Below are 12,195 nucleotides of genomic sequence, written 5' to 3'. Positions count from 1 at the left end.
TAAAGGATGTGTATTGTGCCTGTATTTGTTACAAAAATTTGCTGTTCTCAGCTTGAAGTCCTAGATAGATTTTGGAAAGTTACCCAGAAGTAACATATTCTTTTGCTATTAATTTATTTTGATTTGTCCTATAGTAGCCATTAAGAATTAAATCAGTATAGGGGAAGCAGAAACCTGGAGATGTGCATAAAGGTTTTTATCACATCAGTCTAAATTTTTTAGAGAAAAATTGGGATGGTTTTGAGGCTGCTGAGAAAAATGACCTTGAAAGCCCAATTTGTGTAATGATCTCAGTGGGGGCTGTTGCAGTAATTTCAGGATTCAGTCTGTCTGTATTCACACCTCAGATTCTGTAGTGCTAAGATGCTTCATCTGTGATAACAGCAGGGGGGAGGGATTTATTTTCTTTTTTCACTTATTTCAAGCATATGTGATAAAAATGTGCACTAGTGAGTCCCTTCAAGGTGTTTACAGGGTGTGAGGGGTGTGTTAAAATAGTAAATTTAAAACCAACACCGTCTCAGACAGGGATCTCTCTGGAAATTGTGAGCTAACATGTGCAGTGTGCAGGTAAGGTCAGTGGTTGCCTGGGAACTTGCCAAGGATTTAATAGGTGTGTCTGTCGTCTCTCCAGGCCAGTGAATTAATTATCAAGCAGGCCAGACGCTGAATCTACTGGATAAGATTCAGTAAGTGTTCTAGTCTTGCTGTCATTAGGAATTCTATTACAGTTCCAATGTATTATAGTGTTGATTAAAATTCAGGTATAGTTCCAGCTGATGAGAAATAATCTGAAAAAACTGCCTTTTGGTTTGGCGTCTAAAGGGATAAATGGTTTTATCTTCTATATGCATTTGTTTCTCTGGAGATGTACTGCAGTATCTTGAAATACTTTGAAGCTTGATTACTCACAGTGGACTGATTAGATTCCTTGAGGATGATGATCTGCAAGGTCAGTGTAGGCAGGGATAGGGAAAACCAGGTTCTTTTCTGTGTTTTAGGAATCCCCGTCTTGCTGTGATGTAGAAATTTTCCACTACATAGTTCCATCAACTTTTTGCCTATAAGTGAGAGTAAATATCAGTGGTCATTACACTTCCTTCTGGTTTTCTTAGTCTCTTACCAAGTATCTTTTGCTATTTGCAGGAAATAACTGCATCAAAGTCCTTGTCCAGCCTTTCATAGGCTTTTTCAAGACAAGTAATCCTGTCCTGCTAGTGTCCTTACAAAGAAAACTCTAGACATATGTTACTCTGATTTACTAAAAATACAGTCAATCTGAGCTCATGATCACCATTACTGTTGCTGGTTTGAGATAGTTTCTCAGTGTTACATAACTCTCTGCTCTTCATGTAAGGTCTTTACTAAGCATTCATGCCCAGTAACATTTCACTTACTTTCAGGTGTTTATCTGGCAACACAGAATCCATCTTAAGAGAAAGAGAAATGCAGGATAATCTGTGTGCATGCAGGCTGAACTGATGGGCTGAGGCCAATGGTGTGAGGTTCAACAAGGCCCAGTGCTGGGTCCTGCCCTAGGGTGACAACAACCCCAGGCAGGGCCACAGGCTGGGACAGAAGGGCTGGAAAGGACCTGGGGGTGCTGGTGACAGCAGCTGAACATGAGGCAGGGTGTGCCCAGGGGGCCAAGAAGGCAAATGGCATCCTGGCCTGGATCAGCAATGGTGTGGCCAGCAGGAGCAGGGCAGGGATTGTCCCCCTGTGCTGGGCACTGGTGAGGCCACACCTCGAGTGCTGTGTCCAGTTCTGGACCCTCACTGCAAGAAAGACACTGAGGTGCTGGAGTGAGTCCAGAGAAGGGGAATGGGGCTGGGGAAGGGTCAGGAGCAGCAGTCCTGTGAGGAGCAGTTAAGGGAACTGGGAGTGTTTATCCTGGAGAAAAGGAGGCTCAGGGGAGGCCTTGACACTCTGTACAACTGCCTGAAAGGAGGTCATGGCCAGATGGGTGTTGGCCTCTTTGCCCAAGTAACAAGCAGTAGGATGAGAGGACATGGCTTCAATCTGTGCCATGGGAGCTTTAAATGCAATAGTAGGACACCTTTCTTGTTGTGAAACATGGCCGAGTATTTAACCAGACTGCCCAGAAAAGTGATTGAATCACCGACATGGATTTTTTAAAAGACATGTAGATGTGGCATTTGGGACGTAGTTTAGTGGTGGACTTGGCAGTGCTGGGTTAACAGTTGGGTTTGATATTACAGGTCTTTTGCAACCTAAACAATTCTATGATTCTTTATACACTGTGCATGGACAATGGTACAAAGGTCTCTTTGAACAGTGTTTGCAAGATATTTTTTCTGTCCTTAACACTCCTCTGTTTATAATCACCTTCCTCTTACATGTATGTCTTCTCTTTACTGGGAACAGGTTGATGAAGGTGTGATCATGTATGAGCACTTACATGCTGAGTCAGCTGACTGGAGTGCAGAAGATTTCTTTACATTTACTGTCTCCTCTCCACCATCAGCTCTGGATATCCAGGTGTTTCGTGTTGTCATCTCATATGAAATTGACAGGCATGATTGGAATAGTCGTCTTCTAGCAAATACAGGTAAAAATGCTTCACTGTTTGGCCTCAAAATTGTTTTGTATCTGTCAGAGGTCCATTGAAGAATGGAGAAAAAACAAAAATTTTTTTCTCTTCAGTAAGCAGTGACCAGAATACTTCTGAGACACAGAGTACTGTAGGGTAGTGGCTTGGAAAGCTACGTTCACTGCACTCTTAGAAATGAGATAGCTACGTATGTTTGATGCTTCCTACTGCTGTAGAAGATATTTTGTTTTTTATGATGGCAGATGAAAAACACTATTAGAAGCTTTGAGATACTGGTATTTCTTTAATCTTAGTGTACGTATCAGTCAAAAATGATTGTCTCTTATATCAGATTGTATTTTAAAAGTAGTGATAATATATTTTTATCCATGATGTCTGGAAATCAAGGATACCACGAAGGAGAAAATTTTTTGAGTGTCATCAGTGTTGGTTATGTAGTTTCTGAAATAACGCAACTATAAAATGTTCTGTTTCTAAGATTGTCTTTTTATTTCTGCCAGGTGCCATAGTCCAGGAAGGAGGTAGAGTATTAATCAGCAAAACAAATTTAGATGCTTCAAACCTATTGATTAAGCTACCTGATGTTCAGCGCTCCATGTATGAAGTCTGGTATCAGGTTCTCTCTTTACCTCAACATGGCATGATTGTTGTTGGAGAACGAAACGTTACCAAAGAAAAGCCTAACTTCTCCCAATATGTACTGAACAAATTTGGAATTATGTACATGCATGATAATTCTGAATCTCTAAATGACAGTTTCACTTTTGCTGTTTGGTTAAACCTGAAGAGCAAGCCTGCTACAAAGCCCCATAGTGAAGTTTTAGAGGAGATGTTTAATATCACTGTTTTCCCAGTGAATGATCAATCTCCGGAACTGAAGACTAAAAGGCTGCACTTGAAAGTCCTGCAGGGAGATGTGTCAATGCTGGGAGCAGAGAATCTGAAAGTTGAAGACTTAGATAATGCCCCAGCTGAGCTGAAATACACCATTGTTAGCAACCCCAATAATGGTTACTTAGCATTGAAAAGCAATCTCAGTGTCTCTATAAAAGATTTCACACAAGCTGATGTTGACAGTGGTAAAATCTGGTTTGTACAGGATGGAAGTTCATCTTCTGGGGTGTTTTATTTCAGTGTGACTGATGGTAAACATCGCCCTTTATACAAACTGTTCAGTCTTGAAGTCATACCAATTGCACTTGTCCTAGTCAACCTTACCAATGTTGCACTGCCACAGGGCCAGACATCAGTCACTATTACTGACGTTCAGCTTTCAGCTGTCACAAATGGAAAAAGCACTACTATCATGTATGAAATAACTCAGCCACTCAAATATGGGCACCTCATGATTGGAAGTGAGCAGGTTACTAAATTTGAGCAGGCAGATTTGTACTCAGGAAGGCTCTCTTACCACCTGACAAATCTCACTGCTTCCAGTGAAGTACTGGAGTTTATGCTTTTTACTGCAGAAGGCAATCTAACAGGACAAGTGCTGAACATCACAGCAAAGCCTTTAGTACAAATCGTATCTGACCTGCAGATTTCAAATCAAGCAGCTTATAAAGTTGGAAGCAGTGACCTGGATGCTTCTGAGCTAGCCAATTTGACAAACAGTAATCCTAGATTTGAAGTGATAGTTCCCCCCTCTCATGGAAGGATTGTAAAGAAAAGATTTGTGAATGATGGAGTGTTTGAAGATATTCAGGTATTCACCCAGGCTGACATTGATAGCGGTGTTCTGCTGCTAGACATAGACACAAATATGACGGGCATTGATCTGTTGAATGACTCATTTACATTTATACTCAGGGCTGATGCTGTGCAGCCTGCTATTGGCTGTTTTCAGTACTCCATTGTGCCACACAGTCCTCCACTTGTGCAGGGTTTAACAACAGAAGTGCCTTTTGTAACCAGCACAACCACTTTTGAGGCTCATTCTACCTCAAAAGATGAGGCACTAGCTTCCTCACAGAATGAAGAGCTTGCAATAGCACCGCAGAAGACTGAACCAACTATGTGGCCTGGGCAGAATCACTGGGAAAACCTACATGAGCAAGGTCCATTGCTGAATCAGGCAGTGGGGGGAACAAGTGCATCTGTGGAGCTGAAGACCACAAACCAAGTTAATGCTAGGAGTCGCAGAGAGCAGGCAGGTGAAAGCAACCCTTGGTACAACATTATCCCCCTGGTCCTGGTGTCTGTGCTACTCATTGTTGCTCTTACTTCTGTGTGCATTTTGTTAATGTGTCAGAAGAAAGAGAAGACAAAACCTTTAGTCAAAAGTCAAACAGATGCAATCGTCAATAGTGCAGATCGATGTCTGGAACGGAGCTTGACTGTGCCCACTGTCACAGTGACTCCTCTCCTGAAGGAGGCTGAGAGAAGTACAGCCTCAGCATTTGTGGCAGTAGAACATGAGCAGCTGCTTCCTACGGTGGTTTCTCCAGCTACAGAAAGGTATCTGAAAAACAGCTTTTTGAATCTTGATCCTGAAATGATCCAATATTGTCGAAAAACAAACCCAACTTTGAAGCGCAATCAGTACTGGGTATAGTTACACCAGTTTTAGTCATGCTAATTGATGTAGTATGGAAAAGTGAATATATATTGTTGACATATAATTTGTTCTTTATTACACTCATTTGTTATAAAGATCAAATGATACATTATGTGTTAGGTGAAATCTAAGTACCTGTGAAATAATAATAATCCTACTAATTACAGTGGCCATAATAGAAAATTTGCAGTTGCTATGTCAGCAAAATTCTCACTTAATTCACTGGGGAATTTGGCCTTATGGATTTTGAGTGCACCCCATATATGCAATGTTTTTTCCCATGACAGGTAAAATAGAAAGCTCTGTCATGGATTATATATTTTTAATAGAATGGTTGAGGATCTTTTTTTAAAAAACTAATTTTGCTATAAAAGTCTTTTATTCCTTCTGAATCACTACTTTTCTTTGAAGAACTTCAAATTATTTCAATAATTTTTCCATGGTGCTAATTTCAATAATGTGATTTTGATCTGAAGGCAGTTCAGAGGCCAATACTAAAGAAACAAACTGAATATTTTGACAGGTCACTGAACTGGATATCCAGGATTCAATTCAGCAACAATATTAGAGCAGTGAATAAGGATTCTGGTAGAATACTGTTAGATATTGTTTGTTCTTTTGGTTTCTTTTTTCCTTATTTGATACTGAACTCTAGCCTTTAGTGTCCGAAAACTGGTAAAATACGTCCTTTACCTCTGCTCCACATGGCAAAAACTGACTATCTGTCAGTCAGTCTGTTTGCTTAATTATCTTTAGGCTTAGAGTGTGTCTGGATGTGCATAAAATTTCCTGCTCCTGAAAAAAGGGGTAAATTCTGCTTTCAGTGAAGTGAACACAGCTTTCTCTTGAGTCTATGTACTCAAGCAGATGGCAGTAGAATCAAATCCTGCGCTGCATACTGTCACGTGTCCTGGAGCTGCTGACAGAAGCAGTCCTGCAGTGTAGTATGTATGCTCTTCTGAAATTTCACTGTTTACCCTTCATCGTCCAGAACACTGAACAAATATGCCTTATACACTACTACCAGGTACTATGTACTCCAGCTTTGCTCTGGTGGTAAAATGTGCAATAATTTATGTGCAAAGGGAATATTTCACTATTTTTAGAAATCCAAGCTCAGTAGTGATACACAGTCTCCAGTTAAGGCCCAATTCTGTTTTCACTGAGAACAAATCATACAGTTCCAGTTGACTGCAAGAAATGAACTGACTTCAAGGAAATGGTGCTGTGATCATAACCAGTCTCTTATTAACAGTGAACTTCTCATCTATTTTTTGCCGTTAAATTGCTACAGCTTCCATCCAGTCTCTTTATAAAAACACTGTTCTTAGCAGTCTCAGCACTCAGTAAACACTGGAATACCATTTTCATTTAAGCCTAATTTTATTTAGGTACTGCCATTTTCATTTTAATTGAACAGATTTACTGACCTCAAGATCCTTGGTGCTATTCATTTCACACTGCCTTGTTTTGGATGATTTTTTAAATTGTTGATGATTAAGTGTGTTCCTGTCATTTATAGATTGCAATTATGGGAAATTTTCACCCACAAGGAGAGCCAGGTGTAATCTGTGCTTACTGCTGTGTTCTGGGAGCTGAACACAGTAGCAGTGTGTGTAGTCCTCATCTACACCACCTCTGCCATGGGCTGACACGATTGTGGTGCATTTTTTAGAGCCCACTTCAAGAAGAGTAGTCCGTGTCAGTTGAAAATACACAAACCACATCTTCAGCTGGTCAAGTTATTAGAGCACTAGAAACTAAAGGTGTGAACCCTTCATAAGTTCAAGCTAAAATGTATTAGAACCTTATCACACAGTTTTTACATTTGTCATTACTGTATCTTCCCTGGTGCCAGTGTATGAGTTCAAGTGTGGGTTCAGTGTAAAGGGCTCTGGATGTTCAGGTGTCTCAGGTGGATCACTGTAGATCTGCATGGTGGACCTGTTCTGCTTTCCCAAAGGAGTTCTCTGGGACTGTTTGGAGTGACTCTGAGCCAGAGAGGTGGTGTTGCCAGGCACCACAGGGACAGCCCTGCACCCTTTGTGGAGGTACAGCTGTGTGTCTCTTGCCATTTCCTGGGTCCCCTTCTACCGACACCAAGCAGACATCAGCTTCCTCCAGATCCCAGCTGTCAGATGCAGCCTGCCTCCAACGCCTTCTAGGCAGTAGCAGCAACCTGATCCCTTTACACCTTTCTCCAGGCCACACTACAAGGAGGAGTAAAGAATTTTAATCTCAGCACTTTCTTGACACATGAAGAAGCCTTCCTCGCATTTTTCTAGCTCTGAGATGTTCCTGTCAAGAGCAAAAGATGCCTCATGCTCCAAATCCTACCAAGTGGTGTGCCTACAGTTTGATATAAAAGTAGTGCACTGGTGAAAACTCCTGGAGTCTGTTGACAGAATCCACATTGTCAGCTTGTGACAGGGTGAACAAATACACAGAAATGAGATGTATTCTTTATGAGATTTTGCTAAGTGTATCACTGTGCAGACAGGTGTGCCTAAATTTCTAGTGTTTGGTGTGCGGTGGAAATGGAACATAGGGCTTATGTAGTGCTGGTGATGTAAAAAATGAGACAATGACATAATAGGAAAACAACCAGCAGTGCAGTTTTAACTCCACAACTGAATGGGCATTTTTGAGTTCAAGCATTTGCTTGCTAGGAGAAAAAAGTACTACATAAGAACATCAAAAAAGATGGTGGAATTTGTGCTGACTCTTCTGGCCATAGCATAAGGGGCTGAAATGTTGCTCTGTTTCTGATGTGGTGGTAGTTGATGACAGATGTTCATTTCAAGTAGATTAGCCATTTTGGAGTGGTATCCTTGTGCATTTTGCTCAATTTTTTAAGCATTGAGGATTTTTTTTCAGTTTCATTTTTGTTTTTATAGTTAAAATCAGCCTTAACACCTAATTAATTAGGGAAGTGTGCCAGCATTCGGTTTTCTTCCTCAGTTTTTGCTGCTGTGAGACAACTGTGCCAAAGTGCCTGCCATATTATGGAATGTTTTGGTGAAAACTTTATGTGAATGTAAGTTTATTGTTAATTGGTGATTACTTGGTTTAATGCAAAATGCAGAGACGATATTGTAACTGATAACTACATATGAATTTAGTCTTAAAATCCCACCCTGAACTCCTAATCAAAAACCCCCGAAAATCAAAAACTCTGATTGTGTTAAACTTTCCCTGTGGGAAGTGGAGAACAGTTTGGCAGAGGACCGTTTATCTTGTTCATACCTAGATATTTAAAGATGAGGTAGGTTTGCTCTGGCTTATCTAGTCCAGGTTTGACATGATAAATCTAGCTAGGATGAATCTCATACTGAGTTTCCTAAATTACAGTCAGTCTAGAAAACGAAAAAAAAAAAAAAAACCAAACCAGCCCATTTTGTGCTTATGAATTCTTTTGCGATTCTAGGAACTCACGTATTTTATTGTCGGAATCTGGCTTGAATATCTTGGTTGTTTCCCTTGGCCTTGAAGTTGTGCGTTTTATTTAGTGAAGATGGGGTTTCTGAAGGATTCCCCTTTTTACCAAATGGACTTCTAAACTGTAACATCAAAGTGCCTTGAGAACATATATTAAATCAATAAACTTTTTGTTTATAATCCATACACTTAAAATTCTTGTGCTTTCTTTAAAGACCTGTGAACTGCAGAGAAACAAGAGAATCCCATTGCCAGTAACAGCATTCTTTTGAGTTTTCTAATGCTGGGGTGGCTGCTGTGCTGTGCCCTGTGCAACTCAGTATGTGTGGCTGGGAAAGGAGAGTTATCTCACAGGTGCACCTAACCTGGCTAAGTCTAGCACTTTCAGGAATGTAACATCAAAATAAATGCATTGATTTGAATGTGCTCAAACAGGAGTTCATTGGGTTTATTTCAGAAAGATTTTCTGTTATTTAACTGCAACTGATTTTAAAATAGCAAGTTCTTAAATACATTAATGCATTAGTGCTGTTTATTCTTTGGTTTTCATCTTGATCAAAAGTACCCCCTCACTTCAGCTTCACACCAAATGCACTGTTAAACCTGATTTTTTTTCTCTCAATCAGAACTTAGCTAGTTTGTAGTTGTTCCTGTAAACTGAGGTAAGGAACTTCCTCTTGAGGCATCAGAAATGCGGGTGGCCCTGGGGAGCAGCTTCCCGTACTCCATGAATCAGTGCCCTGTGCACAGAAATCTGTCTGTCAGCAGTACTGAGTTGTGTCCCCCTCTTACACCTCAGAAAATACTTTTCTGGAAATAAGAGAAAATTGAACAGAAATGGTGATAAACCCTTTACATTCTCCTTTTATTAAAATATGGGTGAGAGCCAGCTACAACTTTTGCTGCAGTAGCCTTTGCTACCTTCTACAATTCCGAATTCAGCAGAGTCTACTTACGTGGCCTCCAATCTGCTTTGCACCACTTTTTTCAAGTCAGTCCTTGTGATGCTATGTTGAAGTACATTCTGTGAATATTTTTAGCAGGCTGAAAATAATTGTCCTGGCATATTCAATGGAAACTGTAATTATTTATCTTCACTCATTTCAAGCTAAATTATTCCTGCCAGAACTTGCATATCCCAAATGCAGTCCCAGAACAAAATGTTCTTTCATTGTAACTGGTGAAATCTATATTTTCACATCTGTTTGTACGGAGATTCTGCATGGCAAAATGCTTGCTTTACGTGATCATTTCCTCATTTCCAGTCTTGTTGCTTGGTTATTTCTCTGGGAATGCTTTATACATGCTGGTAGGCTCTGCTAGACATGAAGTTATTTGCAGACTGAGGTTTTAGCTGCAAAATATTTTCATGGCTTCACAGTGAGAGGGGCATTAGTTAACATAAATTTGTTGGAGAAAAACAAAGGTGGAGCACATTGAACATTGCAATGGGAGTGTCAGAACTCCTTGCAAGAACACAGGCAGTAGATCAGAATGTAAAATGTGACTGATCACAGTGATTTGCTCCAGTTACCTTGCATAGGTACAAGATGTGGTGCGTGGAAGCACATTGGTGAGGAAATTCTCAAGAGAATGAAAAATGAGTAATCATGAGCTTGCATTTCATATACAACTATAGACATTCAAGTACTTATCAATGAAATTGCATCTCTAAGGGAGAGACACATAGGAAGTTGTTTTGAGACATACAAAGCCCCTAGGAAGCTGATTTGCTGGCAGTGAGTGCTGAGGAAGGGGTTGGTTGGAGAGGCAGGGGGAGATCGGAGGATTACAGAGGTGGTCTTTCTGGGATTAGATGGAATTTCTAAAAATGGGAAGGTCATTTGGAAGCAGACTCATGGGTTTGTTTGAAAGGCAAAATTGATGTGCTGGGCTGTGCCTTGGGCAATCAGGCTATGATCTGCCACACTGCCTGGGAAGAGAAATGTCAAGGGGAGTTTTGCTCCTACTAGAAGGGAGAGTCTTGCTTACAGAGGGGTGTCAAGACTAGAAGCTCAGATTGCCTTTTCTCTGGTTTCCCTCTGCAACTGGCACAAGCTGTTATTTCGGTTAGAAATAAATCATCTATGGCATGAACATTTTGAATTTTGACTTAAGAAACAAGTCTTCAAGAAGTCCAGTTGTGGAGTTCATCAGATCAGATCATTAAAATCCATTTCTATATAACCACCACCCAGACTGCCTGAGTTAAGTTGCCTAGGGTGTAATTCAGATGTTAGGTCTGTTGGCATGAATGTTACCTTATAGTGTTCATAGTGTCTTGGTCAAAGTGCACAAAGGAGCAGGATGAACTTGCATTGGATTTTGACTGATTATATTAATTGGAAGCAGTTAATAATTAATGGTAAATCTAGTAATCTGCAGATACTGAAAGGTATTTAAGGCAACAGAGGTCTTGATTTTGTGCACTGAGCTAACTACACAGACAAAAATGGTCCTGAGCTTAATCCTTGAAAGAAATGAATGTGTCTGGAGAGCTGATCTAATTACACATGGCTGCACAAAATACTGTTGAAAATCAGCACTAGAGATAAGATTAGATCAGGTGTAGAAGTAAGCAGAAGCAGGATGAATCAACGAGAACAAACAACTGCCTTCTTCATTTCCTGTCTGAGTGAGACATTGACTTGCTCAATCTGTGTTAGCCATTTAAAGTCCTATACACTTCTAGGAATGCTGCATTATAATCATCAATGAGTGGCCATTTTCGTTCCCAAAATCACTTTGTTCCTGGTTGCAGCACTTAGGTTCATTTAGTCTTCCCTACAGGGCTGTTTTCTGGGATTCAGAGACATCTCCTTGGTTCTGAGCATGGAATCTGCCCTCAGAAGACCAGTACTTCTGTGTGTGCCATTCAAGGGCAATGAGAGAGGTAATGGCTGGTCACCACGGATCTCTGTAATGGCCTACTGTAATCTGAACCCACAATTTAAACTTAAAGGCACTTTAAACCACTTTCTATTTCACTGGTTCCCCAGAACACCTGAAAGGTTGTAAAATGGGTTCATGGTGCCTCTTTGTGACTCCACAACTCAGGAAGCAGCAGCTTGTTCTGTGCTTGGCAGACTTTGGACATTTAGCAGCCTATTTAATTCATGTTCCACTAGGCTGCTGTATAGACAGAGAGTGAGAGCTTTCACTGCCTGGCTCCCACTGTCAGAGGGAGGTCCTTTCCTGCATCTTCAGTGCAGCTGCAGAAGAAGGAGTTGCTCCTTGGGGCTGTCAGGCAGTGGAGCCCTGATCTAGTTGCACAGATGCCCTACTGCCATGCTGCTGGGGAGGTTTCAGATTGGCAGCTGTGAGCAGAGGGCTGTACTTTGATAGAAAATGTGTAGGTACATGTTCTGCTTTAGAGTTTTAACTTCCTTGAAAGAAAACCCAAAACCCCTTTTTTTTTAACACAAACACAGAAGAAGAATATATAAGCACATATATAAATCAGACCTTCTGTCAGATACTGGAAGAGTTGTGATCTCCTCCCAGGCTCTAGAGCTACAGTCTGTATAGGATGTACATATTGAATGCAGTTTTGCCCATTACCTCAGTGATAATTTAAGTCATTCTCCTTTGTGGGTGCTGTCGTTTTCTTTAACGGGTCTGACTG

The 12,195-nt window shown here is 40.7% G+C and overlaps 1 protein-coding gene across 1 annotated transcript in view; it reads left to right on the top strand.

Annotated features, from left to right (window-relative positions):
- The window catches only part of LOC136288240 (chondroitin sulfate proteoglycan 4-like), a 36,815-nt gene extending 28,073 nt beyond the window's left edge, over window positions 1-8,742 (top strand). The window contains exons 9-10 of the mRNA XM_066181147.1: window positions 2,389-2,572; window positions 3,076-8,742. Of these exons, the coding sequence (XP_066037244.1) occupies window positions 2,389-2,572; window positions 3,076-5,129 (2,238 nt within the window). The 3' untranslated portion in view covers window positions 5,130-8,742. The remainder of the gene's footprint in view (window positions 1-2,388; window positions 2,573-3,075) is intronic.
- The last annotated feature ends 3,453 nt before the right edge of the window (window positions 8,743-12,195 follow it).

The sequence above is a fragment of the Chamaea fasciata genome, unplaced genomic scaffold, assembly GCF_029207755.1.
Source record: "Chamaea fasciata isolate MVZ Bird 193981 ecotype frontalis unplaced genomic scaffold, bChaFas1.0.hap1 SCAF_4, whole genome shotgun sequence".
Taxonomy (NCBI): Eukaryota; Metazoa; Chordata; class Aves; order Passeriformes; family Sylviidae; genus Chamaea; species Chamaea fasciata.
Note: the sequence above shows the minus strand (reverse complement) of the source record. Positions and strands in the feature narration are given on the sequence as shown.